General features: G+C 42.8%; 1 protein-coding gene across 2 annotated transcripts in view; it reads left to right on the top strand.

Annotated features, from left to right (window-relative positions):
- Nucleotides 1-12322, top strand: part of LOC142464949 (transmembrane protein 132B-like) — a 286810-nt gene extending 274488 nt beyond the window's left edge. For both annotated transcript variants that reach the window (XM_075568707.1, XM_075568708.1), the window contains 4 exons: nucleotides 1394-1599; nucleotides 3445-3718; nucleotides 9609-9800; nucleotides 10679-12322. In XM_075568707.1, coding sequence (XP_075424822.1) covers nucleotides 1394-1599; nucleotides 3445-3718; nucleotides 9609-9800; nucleotides 10679-11836 — 1830 coding nt within the window. In that variant the 3' untranslated portion in view covers nucleotides 11837-12322. The remainder of the gene's footprint in view (nucleotides 1-1393; nucleotides 1600-3444; nucleotides 3719-9608; nucleotides 9801-10678) is intronic.
- Nucleotides 12323-19896: the final 7574 nt, after the last annotated feature.

The following is a 19896-nucleotide window of genomic DNA, read 5'->3' as shown; positions in this document are numbered from 1 at the left end:
TCTGCAGGAATAAAAATCTCCTCATTTTTGTCAGAACTCTGAATTATGGAAAAATGTATACTAGTGAAAAGTTCCACTGTGACAACATTGCTTCTGTAAATGTTGCTTTTTAATCGAGATTTCGAGAACAAAAGACCTGGGTTTTTTTGCATTTTCTTCTGTTGCTATAAGGTCTATTGCTGGGCACCATGTGTAGTGTGTAGTGCTGCCAGGTTATACTCTGTGTCAGTGTGTAGTGCTGCCACGTTATACTCTGTGTCAGTGTGTACAGGTATTCCTTTGAATTTTGACATGAACACTGGTAAATTCGGGCTCCAACGCCGTCAGCTTGGCCACCCCTGTCATACAGTATCATCAAAGTAACACAGGGCCATTGAGATTACCTTATCTACTTTCTCTTCCATTTTTTTCATTCCTACCGGAAGTCCATAAAAAACACCTTTTATCTCTGGGGGGAAAGAGCGGATTCTTTTTTTTATAGAGTGCCTATTGTATGAGCTGGGCTTATATGAAAATAATGGAATCATTATATCAAACGTGAAGATGATCTTGAAATGTATCTTTAATGCGCATTTGATCTTTCCCCCCCATTGGGCGTTAAAATCCATGAGAGATCCATTGTCACGTTGCCTTTATCTGCTTAGCACTGTTTTGATCTGTTTCTTTTCTCAGTCAAATAAAACTTGAGTTTCACGAAAGACACTCAACAAAGAAATCTACCAAGATGAAGGAAGCATCCCTATGAAATAGAATGAATAGTAGCTTGATTCTGTTCTATTCCTTGTTTTAGTAGTTCTAGTTGTGCATGAGACTACAGTATGTCAATGTAAATATTTATTGTTGGCTTAGAACCTATCCAGAGTAGACATTTCGAGACTTACCATCTTGTGGTCAAAATATGCATCTAAAGTTTTGAGCTAAGACATGTGAAGAGGCATAATGATACCTTATTGTAGGCTTTATTCAGCCAGTTTAATGGAATAAAAAGATAAGAAATGGTTCATTATACTTGCATTGCAGACTTGTATGCAGCAATGATGGGAGTTTTAGAGTGCTGTGCATTAGAATATTTACATGTTAGTGCATGCCAAAGACAGTCGCATTAGGGATGTGTGAAGCCATCCTGGTTTGCTTTGAGTAATTAGCAAAGAGGCAAAACATGAATTACACTGTGAAAAACACATACCGTGACTATAAGCGAAACACGCATTTTTGCTTCAAAACAATTGTCAATATTATTATGAAAGTCGGGGTTTAATGTGCTTTCTACTGAAGATTTTCAAGGGTGACGGTTTTTGGTGAAGTTTAATATCTTGGCATATATGTCACCAGCCACACCTCCAATGTTCTATAATCCACGAACAAGATAATCAGCCGGCGCTGTCTTCTTCAGGTTTCAGACAGATGTGACTCAATCTACGTCAACGGGAAAGAAATGAAAAGCAAATTGGCCACCATTGTAAACTTCACTTACCAGCACTTCACAACCCAGTTAGAGGTGACCGTCTGGGCTCCGCGCCTACCCCTGCAAGTGGAGATCTCAGACACCGAGCTGAGTCAGATCAAGGGCTGGAGGATCCCAGTCACCATTAACAAAAGGTGAGTAAACCGATTGCTACATTGTAACCATATCAAGAATTCCTTCTGAAGGCAGAACTGGAGGCTGATGTACGATGGCAAAGAATGAAATAATCAAGGCATAATGAAATTACTACTGTGTGTACCTTCTAGTAATTGGAGAGCAAGGAGATAGGTCCATTTGTTCAAAGCTACTAATGAGATGACACTGTTGGAATCCCCCCTTTCAGAGGACAATGTAAGAGTTACAGTGCAGAGATTTCTCTGTATTCTGTATTTATATATTGATTTTTACGAAGAATAGGATTGAAGCAATAGGAACAAGGCCTGGATTGCACAATGCCGTTCTTCTTTTCTTCTATTAGAGAACTTGTGCTGTTTCCAAACTGACTCGGCACGTAAAAGGACACTAATTGCATCGGTTTAGCATGGGCAGTAATCCCTTCTTATAATAGTGACCCCCTTTAGAATTTCCATGCAGTGTATTTCAGTTTGTTAGAGCACTTCTAGCATTGTAGGGCCCACTGCCTGAGAGCCAAGCTCTAAACTCGGCTCATTTTCTAAACGTATATAGATTTCCTAGCAATACACACTATGATGTGAAAGCAATTAACAATTACACTGTATATTTGTGTTCTTTCAGTCTACATTTAGACATACACAGTCTTAGCAAGCTCAAAACTCACTACATATATATATATATATATATATATATATATATGTGTTTGTGTCAATTGGAGTGCTACTGGGATAGTGACCTAATGTATACAACCAGGGCTTTTTTTGTGATGGTACTGTCCAGTACTCAGTACCGGCTCCTCTGTTTCCCCTGCTGCAGGTTTTTTCCCTGCTTGCTGAGGGGGTGGGGCCATCACTGCACACAGCCAATCCCTCCCTGCCTCTGCCTGTTTCCCCACCCCCACATTATTTATATATATATATATATATATATATATATATATATATAAATATAAATGAAGAGCAGTTGGCACACTGTAAACTGATAATCCACTGATGCTTATCCCATATGCACATATACACAGATACATTTTACCAGATGGAAGTCCGGGAAAAACGAGACAGCACACAGCCAGGGAAATCCAGAAGTATTGTATTCAATAATAATACATGGCACTGCATCCAACGTTTCGGTCATCAAAGAGTGACCTTCCTCAGGGACGTGCAGTGTGTCAATGCTAGTGAACCACCTTATATACCCACATAAATCAATAAACAATCATACTCACCCATGTAAGGACCAAAAACCCGCGAAAAAAACGTGCAGCTGTACTTGCTGTGAGCCGCAGACCTGTGCTGTAACACACCGCCATCTTGCTAATTAGCATAGACCTTCTTACTGCACAGTATGGAAGCCTGCATGAATCAATGCTCGCCTCCAGGTTGCCGTGCGCATGCGCCCAACTCGCAACACCCTATGTCATGCGCAATGAGGAAGGTCACTCTTTGATGACCGAAACGTTGGATGCAGTGCCATGTATTATTATTGAATACAATACTTCTGGATTTCCCTGGCTGTGTACTGTCTCGTTTTTCCCGGACTTCTACACTATGCAATTAGTGTCCTTTTACGTGCTGAGTCAGTTTGGAAACAGCACAAGTATATGTATACACACACACAATAGGTAGACACAGACTACTATGTGACAAAGGTGATAGATTTTTATTTTAACACACATAGCTTTTACAGTTATTAACAGTAAACCTTCCCGTTCGTAATGGAGTTTATAAAGAAGAAGCTATTGGCAGAATAATTAGCACCCCTTTATTTTCTGAGGCTGGTAATGGCTGTAGTAATAGTGAGACAGTTGAGGTCAGAAACGTTTAGGCAAGTTTCTTTCTTTTCAGACCTACCAGAGACAGTGAAGATGAAGAGGATGATGAGAAGAAAGGAAGAGGGTGTTCCCTGCAGTACCAGCATGCAATGGTGCGAGTCTTCACTCAGTTTGTAGCCGAATCCTCTGATGCCGGAAGTCAGCTGAACTACATGCTGGGCCCGGACTGGCAGTTTGACATCACTGATCTTGTGAGTGACTTCATGAAGGTGGAAGAACCCAAGATCGCTACATTGGAAGCTGGGAGGGTTCTAGTTGGTCGTGAACAAGGCATAACTACAGTCCAGGTACAGTTGTAAGTTAGAGATCTCTGGGAGTAGTATTAGTCCTGCACTAGGTTACTTAGTTGTCTAACTTTTAATGGATCACAAAGTCAGCTCTTTACAGATGCACATGGTTACAAGCTCCTGCAGAGTGTCTAGATGCAACATTGGGTTTCTTTGGGCAGCTGCCTCAAGTCGGAGGAACAAGCCAATCCAAGACACAGATTGTTACTCTGCGAAATGTACGCCAGTTAGAGACCTGGAGAAAATGGCCAGCCTAAACTTTCCCATTATAATGCGTGTAACACACCCTGTATCTCCACATACCATCCCCAAATCTCAACCCTGTTCAAGGAGGGGAAATCGCGTTATACAGTCATGCTAAGTGATGTATGTTCAACTTGCCTTCGTTTGTGTCAAATTTAGGGCAAAACTGGATGACACGCATACAGAAACCCCTATAATTAATACATGTGCAGCTGAGCTATTATAAGTCTCATATTATGGAGAAAAGATTGTGAGGTCTCAAACGTTTATAGAATAACTGCATCTATAAAGAACTCACACGTGGATGTGAATTCAGAAGCCCCTGTCGTAGGATCTAAATTGCACATGCTTTATGTAGTTCTGACTGTTTATAACAAATACTATTAATAATAATTTGCAAAGTGTCAAAGGATGACAGCTACTAGAAATAATCTGCACTCTTTTGTCTAATCGTATGTTTTATACTGTATTTGTGAAGGATTTGCATCTACATATGAACCCTATAATTCAATAATCTTTCTATTTGCTCCTCTGAAAGCATGTAGACTTGAATGATAAGAAGTTTATGTATTTACTTCTAAATGTGCAAATAATATTTACTATTAGAATGGTTTGAAACAACGTTATCATGGACTGCTGCCGGGCACATCAGGCTGTCTTCCCACTGGCTACTGCAGCGCCCGCTGTGGCGGATGCTGCAGGGACAAGAGCTGCCTCTCAATGGGGCCGGGCCCGCTGCGAGGGGCGGCCGTCGCGCTGCGCCAACAGATACTCGCGACGGAGTGCTAGACCACGCCCCCAGCGGTTCAGCCAATGAGGGCGAACCTGCCAGGTGACATCACGGCCACACCCTCGTCACGCCCCTCCCCCCCCTGTCTTTCCCCTGCAGCTCGCTGCAGACCGGGGGACTCGGCTGCACGCGCCGCCAGCCTGGCAGACGCGCGTGCAGCGCAGGCACTGGGGCCGCAGTCTCAGGCGTATGAGGTCCCAGCTGTTAGGGCAGCGTCCAGCATGACAGAACTGACATTAACGGTTAGGCCCATCAAATCGTTTAGATGTTAGTTCATCTTTTCTTCAGAGAATTTATTTGGGTGCGCTGGATTGGAAAGGAAATGTGTCTAGTTAGCAAGCGAGACTAAGAGAATAATTGGAATAGAATATTTTCGGAGGCACAGGATTCAATGCACATTCAATACAGAAGATTTGACTCAAGCAGTGCAAAGTGAGGAAGATGAAATGCCACCTACACTTCCAAGACATGCCATCAAAGGACATTGTTATTTTTTTTCTAACTCTGCTAACTCCAGCAAGTGCATTAAGAAAATGCTTCTTAGCAGAGCATAACATTCATGTTAAATTAACAAAGACAAACGATTACCAGGCTAAGGGTTTATATGCAAGGCATATCGGTGAAGTCGAGTCTATGGCTTCCATATGGAATATAAGATGCTACAGTAAATATTACAAATCGATCATACCTAAATCATAGAAAGGGAACAGTGCATAAGAATAATAATCAGTTGTGTTACTCCAAGCTCTGAATAACATCACAGCCAAAGTCCTCAGCAGGAGCTCAGTCTGTCATTGGTCTTATTGCTGGACAGCCAAAGTCTTCACTCAACATTTATTATGTGCTAGACCAGGGATGGCCATCTCCAGTCATCAGGGGCCACCAACAGGTCAGGTTTTAAGGATGTCCCTGCTTCAGTCATTGACTAAGCCACAGATTGAGCCACCTGTGCTGAAGCAGGGATATCCTTAAAACCTGACCCGTTGGTGGCCCTTGAGGACTGGAGTTGGCCGCTCCTGTGCTACACGGTCTCGCAATGCTATGATTTCACTGGACTAAATTAAACTTGAAAACAAATCAGTGCAGTGTATACTGTATGCAAATAAAACAATCCAATGTAGTACTAGGCAAGGAAGGGAAAATGTCCTCTGGGGCGTGGATCAATAGGGAGATATATAGAAAGCAAAAAGAAAAAAACAATGCTGTGACATGGTTATTTATTATAATACAATATACAGTGTGTGTATGTATATGTATGTGTGTATATATATATATATATATATATATACATATACATATATATATATATATATTAGCACTCACATGTGCTTGTGAAATAGAAGAATCCCATGGCTACAGGTGTCCAATGTTTGTGGGGAGCTTGTCACCTGGGGCAGACGACAATAAACTCTTATCAGACGTTGTGTGCGTGTCCTCCCTCTGGTCGTCTGTGGAACCGGAATGTTTTATGGAGCTCGGAAGAAATTTGGTCTCGTCTACCGTCTTCTCATCACTCGGGGTGCATGTCACGGTGAAGATTTCCCAGTACTAACTCCATTCTCCTTTCTGCGGAGTTACGTCTCGGTAGCACCCGTGGACGGGCCGAACAGGTAGTCCTATCCTCCTTCGTTAGTTTCAGTAGGTGGGTCAAGTGTGCTCTGTGAGCATGTATGCGTGAAAGCGTGTCCGCGATCGAAGAGCTTGCGTATGCAAGTTACCTACGGTGGCCTCTACAGTTAAACCCAACGCGTTTCACCACTAAGCTTGCTCAGTGATTGGATACCTATAGCCAGTGTTCGACAAATCACCCAGAAATCTACTCGCCCAACCAAAAAATCTACTCGCCACCTAGTCCCACCCCCAACCCCGCCCCTAGTCCCGCCCCCAACCCTTGTCCTGCCCCAACCCCGCTTTAAAATAAAATATATAAATAAAATACATTTAATAAATTCCTAGTCAGAACAACACCCGTTTTTGACATAAATGTATTTATTGTATTACATTATACTACAATTAGTCCTTGTTATGTGTGTGTGTGCATAAATGTCGGATCTAGAAATAAAAGCCCGGTGTGAATGACTAGTTTCCTGAACCCCTTAACCAGTGTCTGGACGTCCCCGCTTCACAATATCTAAAGCAGCAATCCCACCTGGGATCTTACCTGATCCGCAGTCCCTCAATGTCCAGGTACCCTCATTCCCGCAATGTTATACATTGGAGGGGATGTGTTCCCTACCTCTCTTCTGGGTTAGGGGGGGTTCTGATGTCTTCCGTGTGAAGCTTGAGTCAGATCTGGAAGAAAGCAGTATAGGTTATTTCGGTGAAGTATAGGGCAAGTAAGATTTATAGGGTAAATAAGAGATCCAGAGTGTGGGGGAGAGAGAGAGAGTGTGGGGGAGAGAGAGAGAGAGTGTGGGGGAGAGAGACAGTGTGTGGGGGGGAGAGAGAGAGAGAGTGTGGGGGGGAGAGAGAGAGAGTGGGGGGGGGGAGAGAGAGTGTGGGGGGGAGAGAGAGAGAGTGTGGGGGGGAGAGAGAGAGAGTGGGGGGGATAGAGAGAGAGAGTGTGTGGGGGAGAGAGAGAGAGTGTGTGGGGGGGAGAGAGAGTGTGTGTGGGGGGAGAGAGAGAGTGTGTGGGGGAGAGAGAGAGTGGGGGGAGAGAGAGAGAGTGGGGGGAGAGAGAGAGTGTGGGGGGAGAGAGACAGTGTGGGGGAGAGAGAGAGTGTGTTGGGGGGGAGAGAGAGAGAGAGAGTGTGGGGGAGAGAGAGAGAGAGAGAGAGTGTGGGGGAGAGAGAGAGAGTGAGTGGGGGGAAGAGAGAGAGAGAGTGAGTGTGGGGGAGAGAGAGAGAGTGTGGGGGAGAGAGAGTGGCGGAGAGAGAGAGAGAGTGTGGGGGAGAGAGAGAGTGTGGGAGAGAGAGAGAGAGAGTGTGGGAGAGAGAGAGAGAGAGTGGGGGAGAGAGAGAGTGTGGGGGAGAGAGAGAGTGTGGGGGAGAGAGAGAGTGTGTGGGGGAGAGAGAGAGAGAGAGTGTGGGGGAGAGAGTGTGGGGGAGAGAGAGTGTGTGGGGGGGAGAGAGAGAGAGTGGGGGGGAGAGAGAGAGAGTGGGAGAGAGAGAGAGTTGGGGAGAGAGAGAGAGTTGGGGGGAGAGAGAGAGTTGGGGGGAGAGAGAGAGTGTGGGGGAGAGAGAGAGTGTGGGGGAGAGAGAGAGTGTGGGGGAGAGAGAGAGTGTGGGGGAGAGAGAGAGTGTGGGGGAGAGAGAGAGTGTGGGGGAGAGAGAGAGTGTGGGGGAGAGAGAGAGTGTGTGGGGGAGAGAGAGTGTGTGGGGGAGAGAGAGTGTGTGGGGGAGAGAGAGTGTGTGGGGGAGAGAGAGTGTGTGGGGGAGAGAGAGTGTGTGGGGGAGAGAGAGTGTGTGGGGGAGAGAGAGTGTGTGGGGGAGAGAGAGAGAGTGTGGGGGAGAGAGAGAGAGTGTGGGGGAGAGAGAGAGTGTGTGGGGGAGAGAGAGAGAGTGTGGGGGGGAGAAACGGTGGGTGACACACAGAGGGTGGGTGATACACAGAGTTGGGGGGGTGACTGACTGGGGGGGGGAGGTGACTGACTGAGAGGAGGTGACTGACTGGGGGGAGGTGACTGACTGGGGGGAGGTGACTGACTGGGGGGGAGGTGACTGACTGGGGGCGGTGACTGACTGGGGGGGTGACTGACTGGGGGGGGGAGGTGACTGACTGGGGGGGGGAGGTGACTGACTGGGGGGGTAACTGACTGGGGGGGGTGACTTACTGGGGGGGGGGCACTGACTGGGGGGGGGTGACTGACTGGAGGGGGGTGACTGACTGGAGGGGGGTGACTGCCTGGGGGGGGTGACTGACTGGAGGGGGGGTGACTGACTGTATGGGGGTGACTTACTGGGGGGGGGGGTGACTGACTAGGGGGGGTGACTGACGGGGGTGGGGGTGACTGACCGGGTGGGGGTGACTGACCGGGGGGGGGGTGACTGACTGGGGGAGAGGTGACTGACTGGGGGGGGGTGACTGACTGAGGGGGGTGACTGACTGGGGGGGTAACTGACTGGGGGGGTGACTGACTGGGGGGGTGACTGACTGGGGGGGGGTGACTGACTGGGGGGGGGGGGTGACTGACTGGGGGGGGGTGACTGACTGGGGGGAGAGGTTACTGATTGGTGGGGAGAGGTTACACACACACACGCACATCAACACACACACACTCACTCACTCACTCCGCTGGTGCCAGACAATAAGTACCCCGTTCACATTTCCCTGCTCGTCCTTTCATTGGATGCTGAGGCGTCACGTGAGCGGAGTCAGCGCGTGAATTTAAAATTTCACTGTCGGCTCTGTTCAAGCGCGCCTCAGCAAGCAACGGAAAGCATGCGCGAGCCCCTACTAAAGCCGCTTTAATTGCGGCTGTAGGGGCTCAGTGGCAAGCATCAGCAAGCGACAGCACGCTTAAGCAAGCAAGCACTAACCATGGCCTGGGCCTTAGAAACCCCATTCACTTGACTCCAGCAGCTGGACTAAATTACTTTGAAGAGCCACTACCCAATAGGAACAGGACTTTGGCAGGCATCACCTGTATGCATGCTATTTGATTTTGGCACAAGGCACAAATCACAAGGTCTTGATAGCTATTATAGCGTTACACATTTAGTTCAAATATCCAGTATTGTTTGTTTTTTAAATAGGAATTGTCTGTTAGGGCTTCTTTTCTCTATTTCACCACTTTAGGACTAGCACATCATTTTCTGCTTAGGATCTATTTCTTAGTTTGATAGAACAACTTCAGTAGAGCTGGTTGTTTCTACTGTTTACTGCTCCCCCAGTGAACCGCTGTGTTGCTTTTAAAAGGTTCTCTCACCTCTGTCTGATTCCATCTTGGCTGAGAAGACGGTAACGGTGCTGGATGATCGGGTAGGAATCACAGAACTGGGCGTTCAGCTCATCACTGGCCTCTCCCTGTCTGTGCAAGCAAGCAAAGGGAACAAGAGAGCCATCATTACGAGCACATCGGCCAGCGATATCCTCCATGACTTTAAACAGGTACAGTATTACGCAAGACTTCAAATAAGGTGTAAGCTGTGCGGGGCAGGGACTCATTGCACCTAAAAAATGCCAATGTACTGCACTGCGTACACTGCCAGTGCTACACAAGAAAAAGAAATATTATTAGAGTAGAGTGCACAAAAAGCAGGAACATTAACAGCATTAAAGAATCAACACATAGAAGTTTTATCAACAGACGTGTTGTACCTTCAAAAGGTATTGCCCCTCTGGAAGCAAAGGGGTTAAAAGGTCATTCATTTGCTCTGTCTGTCAGTGATTCCCAACTGGGGGTTCATGAGGTGTCTCCAAAGGGTTTGCCAAAAACCATTCATGGTCCTTTTTGTTGGAAGTCAGGCTCCACAGTAACTTGTTATCCCTAATTACTGACAATGAACAGTCACAGTATTTTTACTTCTGGAAAGACAGTTTATGTGCTCACATGTCGTAGATAAAGTGGACTTGGTTTCTAATTACTGTACAACCATACAGGCAAAGGAGAACCCAAAAATGTGTCAAAAGTGGAGTACATTTTGCTGGTCATTGGTCAAAAGCCGTTGACTATACCCTTGTATTTGTTTAATTTTTTAGAAAATTGTAATAATTTTTTTTAAAAAAAAGCATCAGATGTACATGCTTTAGTAATGTTTTCAGTGCATGAAAAGCGCACAAATATGAACAGCTGTGCCATCAGATAGAACGAGATCGGATTCATCACATAGCACCTTGCTGAAAACATAGGCACATTGGCAGAAAAAGGGTTAATCAACACATTGCTGTGTAGGATGTTGTAGGCTCCGCAGGCAGGGAAGGTGTTAATCTAGTACAATTAAATAAGAGTGGAGATAGTGATGATGTCTATTATGTTCCCATTGCAGGAAGCAGTAATCAGTGTGTGGACCCTGTTTAGTGATGGCTCGGTAACACCGCTAGACATTTACGAAAGCAAAGACTTCTCAATTCTTGTGTCTTCACTGGACGAGATGGTGGTGACCACCTATCAAAACACTCTATCAAATTGGCCGGTCGTGGTTGCAGAAGGAGAAGGCCAAGGTCCACTGATCAAGTTAGAAATGGGGATCAGTGAGATCTGCCAGAAGTCCAAGCGGAAGAGTAGCCTGGCTGTTGGGAGCGGAACCATTAAGGTTAAATTTGGCCAGAAGGACTCAGACCAAAAAGGAAACATGAATGAAATTCATACTGTAGATGAAGATTTTAAGAAACATGCAAGTAAAACAACTGAGAAGGTTGCAGAGCGAGAAAGGACAGCAAATGAGTGGCCCAAACATGGAACATCTGGAGTTGGTTTCGAGGACAGCGCTAACAAAAACACAACCTCCGATTCCCCAGGTGACTATCAAAAGAACTATAACGATGGCCATATACATATTATCCCCATAGCTTACACCATTTTCCCCACACAAATAGCCTCTCCGGAGCAGAATCAGGAGAGTGTACTCACTCAGCCATCCAGGGGGTTAACAGACTTGGAAATTGGCATGTATGCCCTGCTCTGTGTATTCTGCCTGGCAATTTTAGTATTCTTAATTAATTGTGTGGCATTCGCTTGGAAATATAGGCACAAAAGGTTCCCTGTGGCTGATCAGGCCAACATCCCCCACTCCCATGACTGGGTGTGGCTTGGAAATGAGGTTGAGCTACTGGAGAACCCAGTTGACATTTCCCTTCCAGCAGAAGAGTGCACCACCATGATTGATCGAAGGTCGCAATTTGAAGAGAACAACTTCCTTCTCAATGGAAGTTCACAGACGAACCCATATAGCCAAATTCTTCGATCCTCTGATTATACATATGAAAAAGAAGTTCAGAATGAACCATTAAATCCAGGGGGATCGAAGAGGAAGCGAGTCAAGTTCACATCGTTTACTACTATCTTACCAGAAGAGGGAGGTCCATACACCAATGCAGTCATTTTTGGCAATGAGGACAATATCAAGTGGGTTTGCCAAGATATGAACCTTGGGGATTCGAGAGAGCTTAGAGACTATATGGACAGTCTCCAGGACAAGGTGTAAAATACTTTCCTATGTTTATATTCACCTTTATGCCTTCTGTTTTTTTGAGGGTGGCGCACTCCAATCAGCAATAGAGGAACAGAACAAATGCTACAATGTTAAGGTTTCGGTAATTTTACTTCTACAATGGCAGTGCTGCCAACGCGTTCTTGCAAGCTTTTCTCACACTGAAGTGGAATGGGCACATAAAAAAAGTTGGTAAAGCCAAACTTATCTCATGGGGGAAGTTGTATGAGGTGATCGTAGAAGATCTATAGGTAATGAGTTGACTGGTAGGCGACATGTTACCTGGAAGTAACAAATGCTAAGGGGTTATTCACTTAAGCATTTAGCGGTTATTCCTGTATGCTCTCTGCTATGGAGTTTGGGAGAATAAGAGTTACTTTGCTTTGCTGAATAACCACCTTTGTTTAGAGCGATTGATTGTAAATCAGCTTGTAATGTCCCAATAAAGGACACTGTTGTGTCTATTTTTCTATAAGTAAAGCACAGTGGACTTTTCTTGTTATACTCTCAACTCATGATAACCATACTATATGTGAATGTATTAATCTCTGTACAGGTTATAAAGGTAACTAAGAAAAATCATAAGTTCCTCTCTGTTCACATCTCTACATGGTTGGCTACTTTTCATATGAAGAGTTTTTAAGTGGCTGGAGCAAGGTGACAGTAGAGAAAAATAGGAGAATAGTAGTGTGGCTAGACAAACAACGAATACTGCAGATCATTTTATTAGAACTTTGATTTCCTGTTTATTTCTCTAAATATATATATATATATATTATTATTATTTTTTTTTTTTTAACTAACTGGGTTACAAAACAATGAAATAAGTTTCACAAATAATTTGAATAGTACAGGACTCCTGGGAATTACAGAGTAAGAATCCTTATGTTCTTCTGTACCACGATACCTACAGTATTTTATGTCAAAGTACATATACCTCTGGTGCATCTGTATCATTCCATTAGTTTGAGGTTTTTCGTGGCTACACATTGTGTGTTTTCTACCTCCTTTCCGATTTGCATGTAGAAACAGATGTTTGGAAAACTACATTAAAGGACATTAGCCGGGACCCCTCAAGCCGCACGGCAGAGTATCAAGTCAGTGGCAGTTACCGCCGGATCGGAGCACGATACCCCACTTTGTGGCTTCATCAACTTCAGCCGTTGTGTGTTACCAGTGGTACATATGCCACTTGTCTGGTATAAACTGTCGGGCTACCTGGTCCTGTTACAAATAATCTTCTTTCCTGTAGGGCAGGGCCGTCAAACTCAGACTAGCTTGGGGTACAAGCAAAAATGGAAACCAGCTATGAGCTCAAGGAAAAAACTGAAAGGGTATATAAGCCAATTTCAAGGTATGAAGTAAAAAGCGGGGCATGTATAGAGTTGTATTAGTGCTATATATGAGGTAATATAGGGGTAGAGATTGGGTGCAGATCCACATGTACCTGACTAGTAAGCCGATGATGGGAGATGTGTCCTTAAAGAATTGTCCGTGTCTTAGTGTGTCTTTCCGGTGTGGAGTAATGCAGGCTACTCACAATCAATCACCAATCCCCTCTCCTCGTAGCAATGCGGTGCAACTAGGAGAGGTGATGCGTGTCCCTCTGTGGCGTCTCTCCGATCGGAAGGAATGAAGCAGGAACAGATGATCAGAAGCACCGCGGCTCCTTGAAGATGCAGAACTCACCAGCAATAAAATATGGTTAAAAGCACTTTATTGAGCTACGTAAAAAGATACAACATTTACGAACAAAAATAATCCTCCCACGCGTTTCACGCTCAAGGAGAAAGCGCCAGAGAGGGTGTGAAACGCATGGGAGGATTCTTTTTGTTCGTAAATGTTGTATCTTTTTATGTAGCTCAATAAAGTACTTTTAACCATACTTTATTGCTGGTGAGTTCTGCATCTTCAAGGGGTGGCTTTGCTTCTGATCATCTGTTCCTGCTAGCTTGGGGTACAATTCTTAAATCCGACTGCAAGACTCGGACCCACACCATCAGGGTCGGAAAAAAAATAAAAATAAAGTATCCTATTGTCAGACTCGCATAGTCACTAGAATGTAGACGTACACATAAAAATACGTACACGCCACTGGTATCTCTCTATTAATGAATAACTAGTGCCAATTTCCAGCGGTAATCTGGCATTTTTCCTAAGCGATACAATTAAAAAGAAATGCAATCATGTCTACATAATAAATATTCACATTTAATTTAGTTCCTAATATCACAATACATCAGGGGAGTCCACGCTGTAAATACAGCTTCAATCAAATTTTCTCTAAATGAAAATGTAATTACAGGACCCAAAGAGGGCTGCTTCAGCTTCTTTTCTCAAATGCAGAAAATCTGTTCGAGCTGGAAAATGCTCTGCCGCTACAAACCATAATCAATTTTAGGAGCTGAAAAGCAAAGAGAAACCCATGAAAATAAATCCTGTAATTTTTTTACTGCAAATCAACCACAGAACCAGCACAGTATTATTATTATTTTAATCGGGCTGGTCATTGATATTGTACTCAGTGTGTTCCAAATACGATACAAAAACACACATTTGTATTGGGAAATTATCATTTCCTATTTAGATATAAGTAGTTTATTTCTTTTTAATCTCCATCCAGTCCTGTGTTAAAACCCTTTGCTGCTGAAGGGGCGTTGGAGTTAAATTGAAAATCACTCATCTTGGTTACCGCGTGTTCCTAAAAACTTGTTTCATATTGCGAAAGATATTTAAACAAGAAACGCAGATTGCAACTTTCAGATCTTTTTAAGCTTATCTGAATGGGGCGTGCCCCCCCCCCACCGGAGCTGTACTGTTGACCCCCGACATGTGGGGGGACCCCTTGGTTCCCGAGTGACTAGCTGTTTTGTGTAAAAACCAGGCCCCCCAAAAAAGCTACGAATATCCCCAGAACCAGAGCGCCCCCCCCCCCCCCCGAGGTCGGAGAAGCACAGATGAGCTCTCAGGGAACCCCTGTTTTGGGGAATCTTTAAAAATAATGTGTGATACATAATACATATCGCCTAAATACGAGAATGGAAAGGCAGCCCTTTGTCCCGAGGAGCCGAACTGCACTGTTTGTAAATCCATAGACCCCAGGTCCCGAGATACTCTTCCTGGAAGTGTAAAGATGGCCTCCAGGGCCATCCAACAGGAAGCTGCAATGTCACTTCCTCCCTCTCCCTCTCTCTCCCCCCCGCCCGTTGATGTTGCAACTTCCTATTTTTCCCGTGGGACTTAAACAGATTTGGCAGCAATTAACTTGGGTAAACACGGGGGCCCCAGAATTAGAAATTGTATCATTCTGTTCTGGAGGACTCAAATTGAGTTGCCGGGATTGACGATTTAAAGAGACAATCCAAGCATCTTAAAAAATAAAAAATTAAATATATATATATATTATATATATCAAATGGAAATATTACTGTACAGTATGCTCATTTGCATGTCTTAGACAGGTCTGCAACCCCGCCTTTCACCATTATCACCCAGCACACAGCACTTCTACTGCAGCAAGGGATTCTGGGAAATGACATGCAAATGAACACACAGTGCCACCTTTATATAATTTTTTTTTGTTTCACTATATGCAGCCTTTGATTACCTTTATTGAAAACGAATTACCTAAGCCGACGATCGATTGGTTCTCCCATGATCAATCAACAAAATCATTTTCCCCAGGGTTGACTAAATGGCTGCGTTTAACTTTCAAATCAATCCTTCAGTCAGTGTAACGCAGCAGCTACCATGTATCCTTACAGTACTAAGGTAACATTTGCTATTGTTACAGTTTGCTGCTCAAATAGCTTGAAATATTGGCAACAAATTATACCAAACAGGCAAGTGTTGCACTGCTTGGGAGGTGGGCTAAAACCTGCTATAGAAATCAAAGGACGCTGAGTGTATTCAAACTCATTAAAAATGGCATTAAGAGTTGAATTTTAAAATAAAAAAAAAGGTAAGTACAGTATTATCTAATACTACAGAACTGATTTATTAAAAAAAAAAACACGTATGATTTGGCTTGGATTGTGTTCCCCACTTAAATCGACAATCTGCCGTTATTACAAAGTTCAGGGCTGAAGTGAACATCGTTTTTCTATTTTTTGGACGGCGCGTGAAACCTTAAACCACTATTCTCCCAAGCTATTTATATAGTGGCAATTATGTATGCAGCGCGCTATACAGAGATATAAAATACATTTAAAATAATGATCCAAATACGAATAATCTCATCAAATAAGGGGAGAAACGTTCTTCTGGCCTCAGAAGCTTACAATCTAAACACAATACATTGTAGTGTGTGTGTGTGGCAGCAAAGGGTTTTTACAGCAGTACAGAGAGGACCGAATGGGTTTATCAAGCAGTAGGTACAATAAGGTTAAAACAGGTGTATAGGATCAGGAAAGGAGTCCAGGTTTGAAATATAAATGCAATCAGAATGAGATGAGAATCCGTGGGCTGAGCGGGAAGATCCGCACTTTCCAAGGAGAATAGTAAAGCCGGTTTTCAGCGCTCATGCACATGCATAGAAATGGTTCAGACTGATCCCTGAACTCCATGCCATGAGACTACTTGCCACAAAGATGTCTGTAGCCTTTAGCGAGCTTTTACGTGTCATGATTTTGTGCATCAACATTACCATCAAATTCCGTAGAAAGGTTGGGGTATAAGTCAATTAGTAATCATACGAGATCAATGGGGGTTCTTCCAAACTACTTCAAAGAAGGAGACATACTCCTAGGAGGAGTCATGCAGTTGTACTACGCACGAATAGATGGGTCTAGCTACCGTCTTGATTGGTTGTGGAAAGTGAGCGACCCGGTCAGGAAAACAACATGTGAATAAAAAACATATACAGACAATAATTGTGCAGTATTGTGATTCAAAAATGAGTTAATTTGCGTAAATCTTAGCTTTTGGGGGAGAACCTACTTACAGCAACATATAGGGTAAATTCGCTTTTCTCTGACTTTGTCAGATAATGATTTGGTGGTGAGGTTTCTTTGGGTAGGTCTCTTTATCCCCTCTTGATCTTCCCTTATGAGGGTTGCTTCAGGAATGGTGGAGATCAATTTCCCATAAAATATGTATGAAAGAAGAGCAGAAGAAACGGCCAATGGTATAGCTTGCAACAAGCAGTGTTTATAAACAGTGAAATGGTAGGGAATGTACTCACATTCTTTACACAAATATCAGGCACATAAAGGTTTCTTTTAGCGCTCAGTGCGCCTGCTGTGCTGTCTCCCCGTCCTCCTCTGTTCCTAGTGTTGTCGTCGCGATAGCGTGTGACGTCACTTCCGGTTGGTATCCGGTCGCATCCGATGGCAATGGACTGCGAGGCGCCGAGAGGGGGATCACTGGAGAGCACAAACGTCTGTAGTCTTTGGTCTTCGCTTCCAGTCAGCTGCAGCTTGACTGAATAAGCTCTGGATCAGGCTCTACGCGTTTCGCTGCGTCATACAGCTTCGTCAGGAGCGTCATACAGTGTTACGTGGGCATGATATATTTGTGATTAAAGTCTAATTGGTTAATTAGTGTTGATCTCTTTCAGCTGATTCACAACAGAATTTAACCCACAGGTTTGCCTTTACATAGGCACATTGCTCTGTGGTTAAAAAACCTACACTCATTGCTTTACTAATAATTAAAATACATAAAGGTTTTATTAAGACAATCTTTATTTATACATACTTAAAAACTATAGAAATTATAAAAATTAATTAATTAGTAATATAAATGTATTAAAAAAATGCACTCATTCTGTCTAGTTGGCTATAATTATAATAGATCAAAAAGACTGATAATAATATCATATTCACTAAAACATTATTATACACAGCAGGTCATGAAAACTATCTAGGTTGGGAGAGAGGAGAGATATAAAACAAGTATTAGTATGACAAATACTGTCTGCATTAAATATTGTATGAGGAAATTTCAGATTAGTATATGTTACTGGATAATATCTTTCAATTGGAGGTAGACTTAAGGGTAAAGGTCAATGTGTAATAAATTGGAGTATATAATTGGGATAAATATTTAATGATAAATAAAATATAAACTAACAGTAGGACTATAATTGATGTTAAAAAAGTAATTAAAAAATCTTTATACGAAAGATCTTTATATAAAAAAGGGAATATCTATCAAAATTAGCTTAATTTCAAATTTATAAATTAAAATTCATTAAAACATTACAATTGGTAAAAAATCCTAAGACAAGCAATAATAAAAGAGATGATTATAGGTACAAAGGGCCAAACATGATTCAATTTCAATCATGTAAAAAGGGTAACACTATAATCATCTCTTTTATTATTGCTTGTCTTAGGATTTTTTACCAATTGTAATGTTTTAATGAATTTTAATTTATAAATTTGAAATTAAGCTAATTTTGATAGATATTCCCTTTTTTATATAAAGATCTTTCGTATAAAGATTTTTTAATTACTTTTTTAACATCAATTATAGTCCTACTGTTAGTTTATATTTTATTTATCATTAAATATTTATCCCAATTATATACTCCAATTTATTACACATTGACCTTTACCCTTAAGTCTACCTCCAATTGAAAGATATTATCCAGTAACATATACTAATCTGAAATTTCCTCATACAATATTTAATGCAGACAGTATTTGTCATACTAATACTTGTTTTATATCTCTCCTCTCTCCCAACCTAGATAGTTTTCATGACCTGCTGTGTATAATAATGTTTTAGTGAATATGATATTATTATCAGTCTTTTTGATCTATTATAATTATAGCCAACTAGACAGAATGAGTGCATTTTTTTAATACATTTATATTACTAATTAATTAATTTTTATAATTTCTATAGTTTTTAAGTATGTATAAATAAAGATTGTCTTAATAAAACCTTTATGTATTTTAATTATTAGTAAAGCAATGAGTGTAGGTTTTTTAACCACAGAGCAATGTGCCTATGTAAAGGCAAACCTGTGGGTTAAATTCTGTTGTGAATCAGCTGAAAGAGATCAACACTAATTAACCAATTAGACTTTAATCACATAAATATATCATGCCCACGTAACACTGTATGACGCTCCTGACGAAGCTGTATGACGCAGCGAAACGCGTAGAGCCTGATCCAGAGCTTATTCAGTCAAGCTGCAGCTGACTGGAAGCGAAGACCAAAGACTACAGACGTTTGTGCTCTCCAGTGATCCCCCTCTCGGCGCCTCGCAGTCCATTGCCATCGGATGCGACCGGATACCAACCGGAAGTGACGTCACACGCTATCGCGACGACAACACTAGGAACAGAGGAGGACGGGGAGACAGCACAGCAGGCGCACTGAGCGCTAAAAGAAACCTTTATGTGCCTGATATTTGTGTAAAGAATGTGAGTACATTCCCTACCATTTCACTGTTTATAAACACTGCTTGTTGCAAGCTATACCATTGGCCGTTTCTTCTGCTCTTCTTTCATACATATTTTATGGGAAATTGATCTCCACCATTCCTGAAGCAACCCTCATAAGGGAAGATCAAGAGGGGATAAAGAGACCTACCCAAAGAAACCTCACCACCAAATCATTATCTGACAAAGTCAGAGAAAAGCGAATTTACCCTATATGTTGCTGTAAGTAGGTTCTCCCCCAAAAGCTAAGATTTACGCAAATTAACTCATTTTTGAATCACAATACTGCACAATTATTGTCTGTATATGTTTTTTATTCACATGTTGTTTTCCTGACCGGGTCGCTCACTTTCCACAACCAATCACGACTGTACTTGTGGGAAATCCGAGCATATTTCCCAGGAAGGTTTGAGAAGTACCCTGTCGGGTAACATCATTTATTTGATTGTATTACACTTCACAATTGATTAGAGAGCTGTGGCGCCTAGGCAAGTCATTTAGTATACTGGATCTAGCTACCGTCTTCCACCTTTAACTTCTTTATCTGAGAAACACTCCATTTGTGTTTTTGGTCTTTAACAAAAACAGATCCCTGACGCAGTTACATTGAAAGCAATGTAAAATACATAATGAAGACTTGATGCCAAAAGGGCCAGGCGA

The sequence above is a fragment of the Ascaphus truei genome, chromosome 13, assembly GCF_040206685.1.
Source record: "Ascaphus truei isolate aAscTru1 chromosome 13, aAscTru1.hap1, whole genome shotgun sequence".
Classification (NCBI taxonomy): domain Eukaryota; kingdom Metazoa; phylum Chordata; class Amphibia; order Anura; family Ascaphidae; genus Ascaphus; species Ascaphus truei.
Note: the sequence above shows the minus strand (reverse complement) of the source record. Positions and strands in the feature narration are given on the sequence as shown.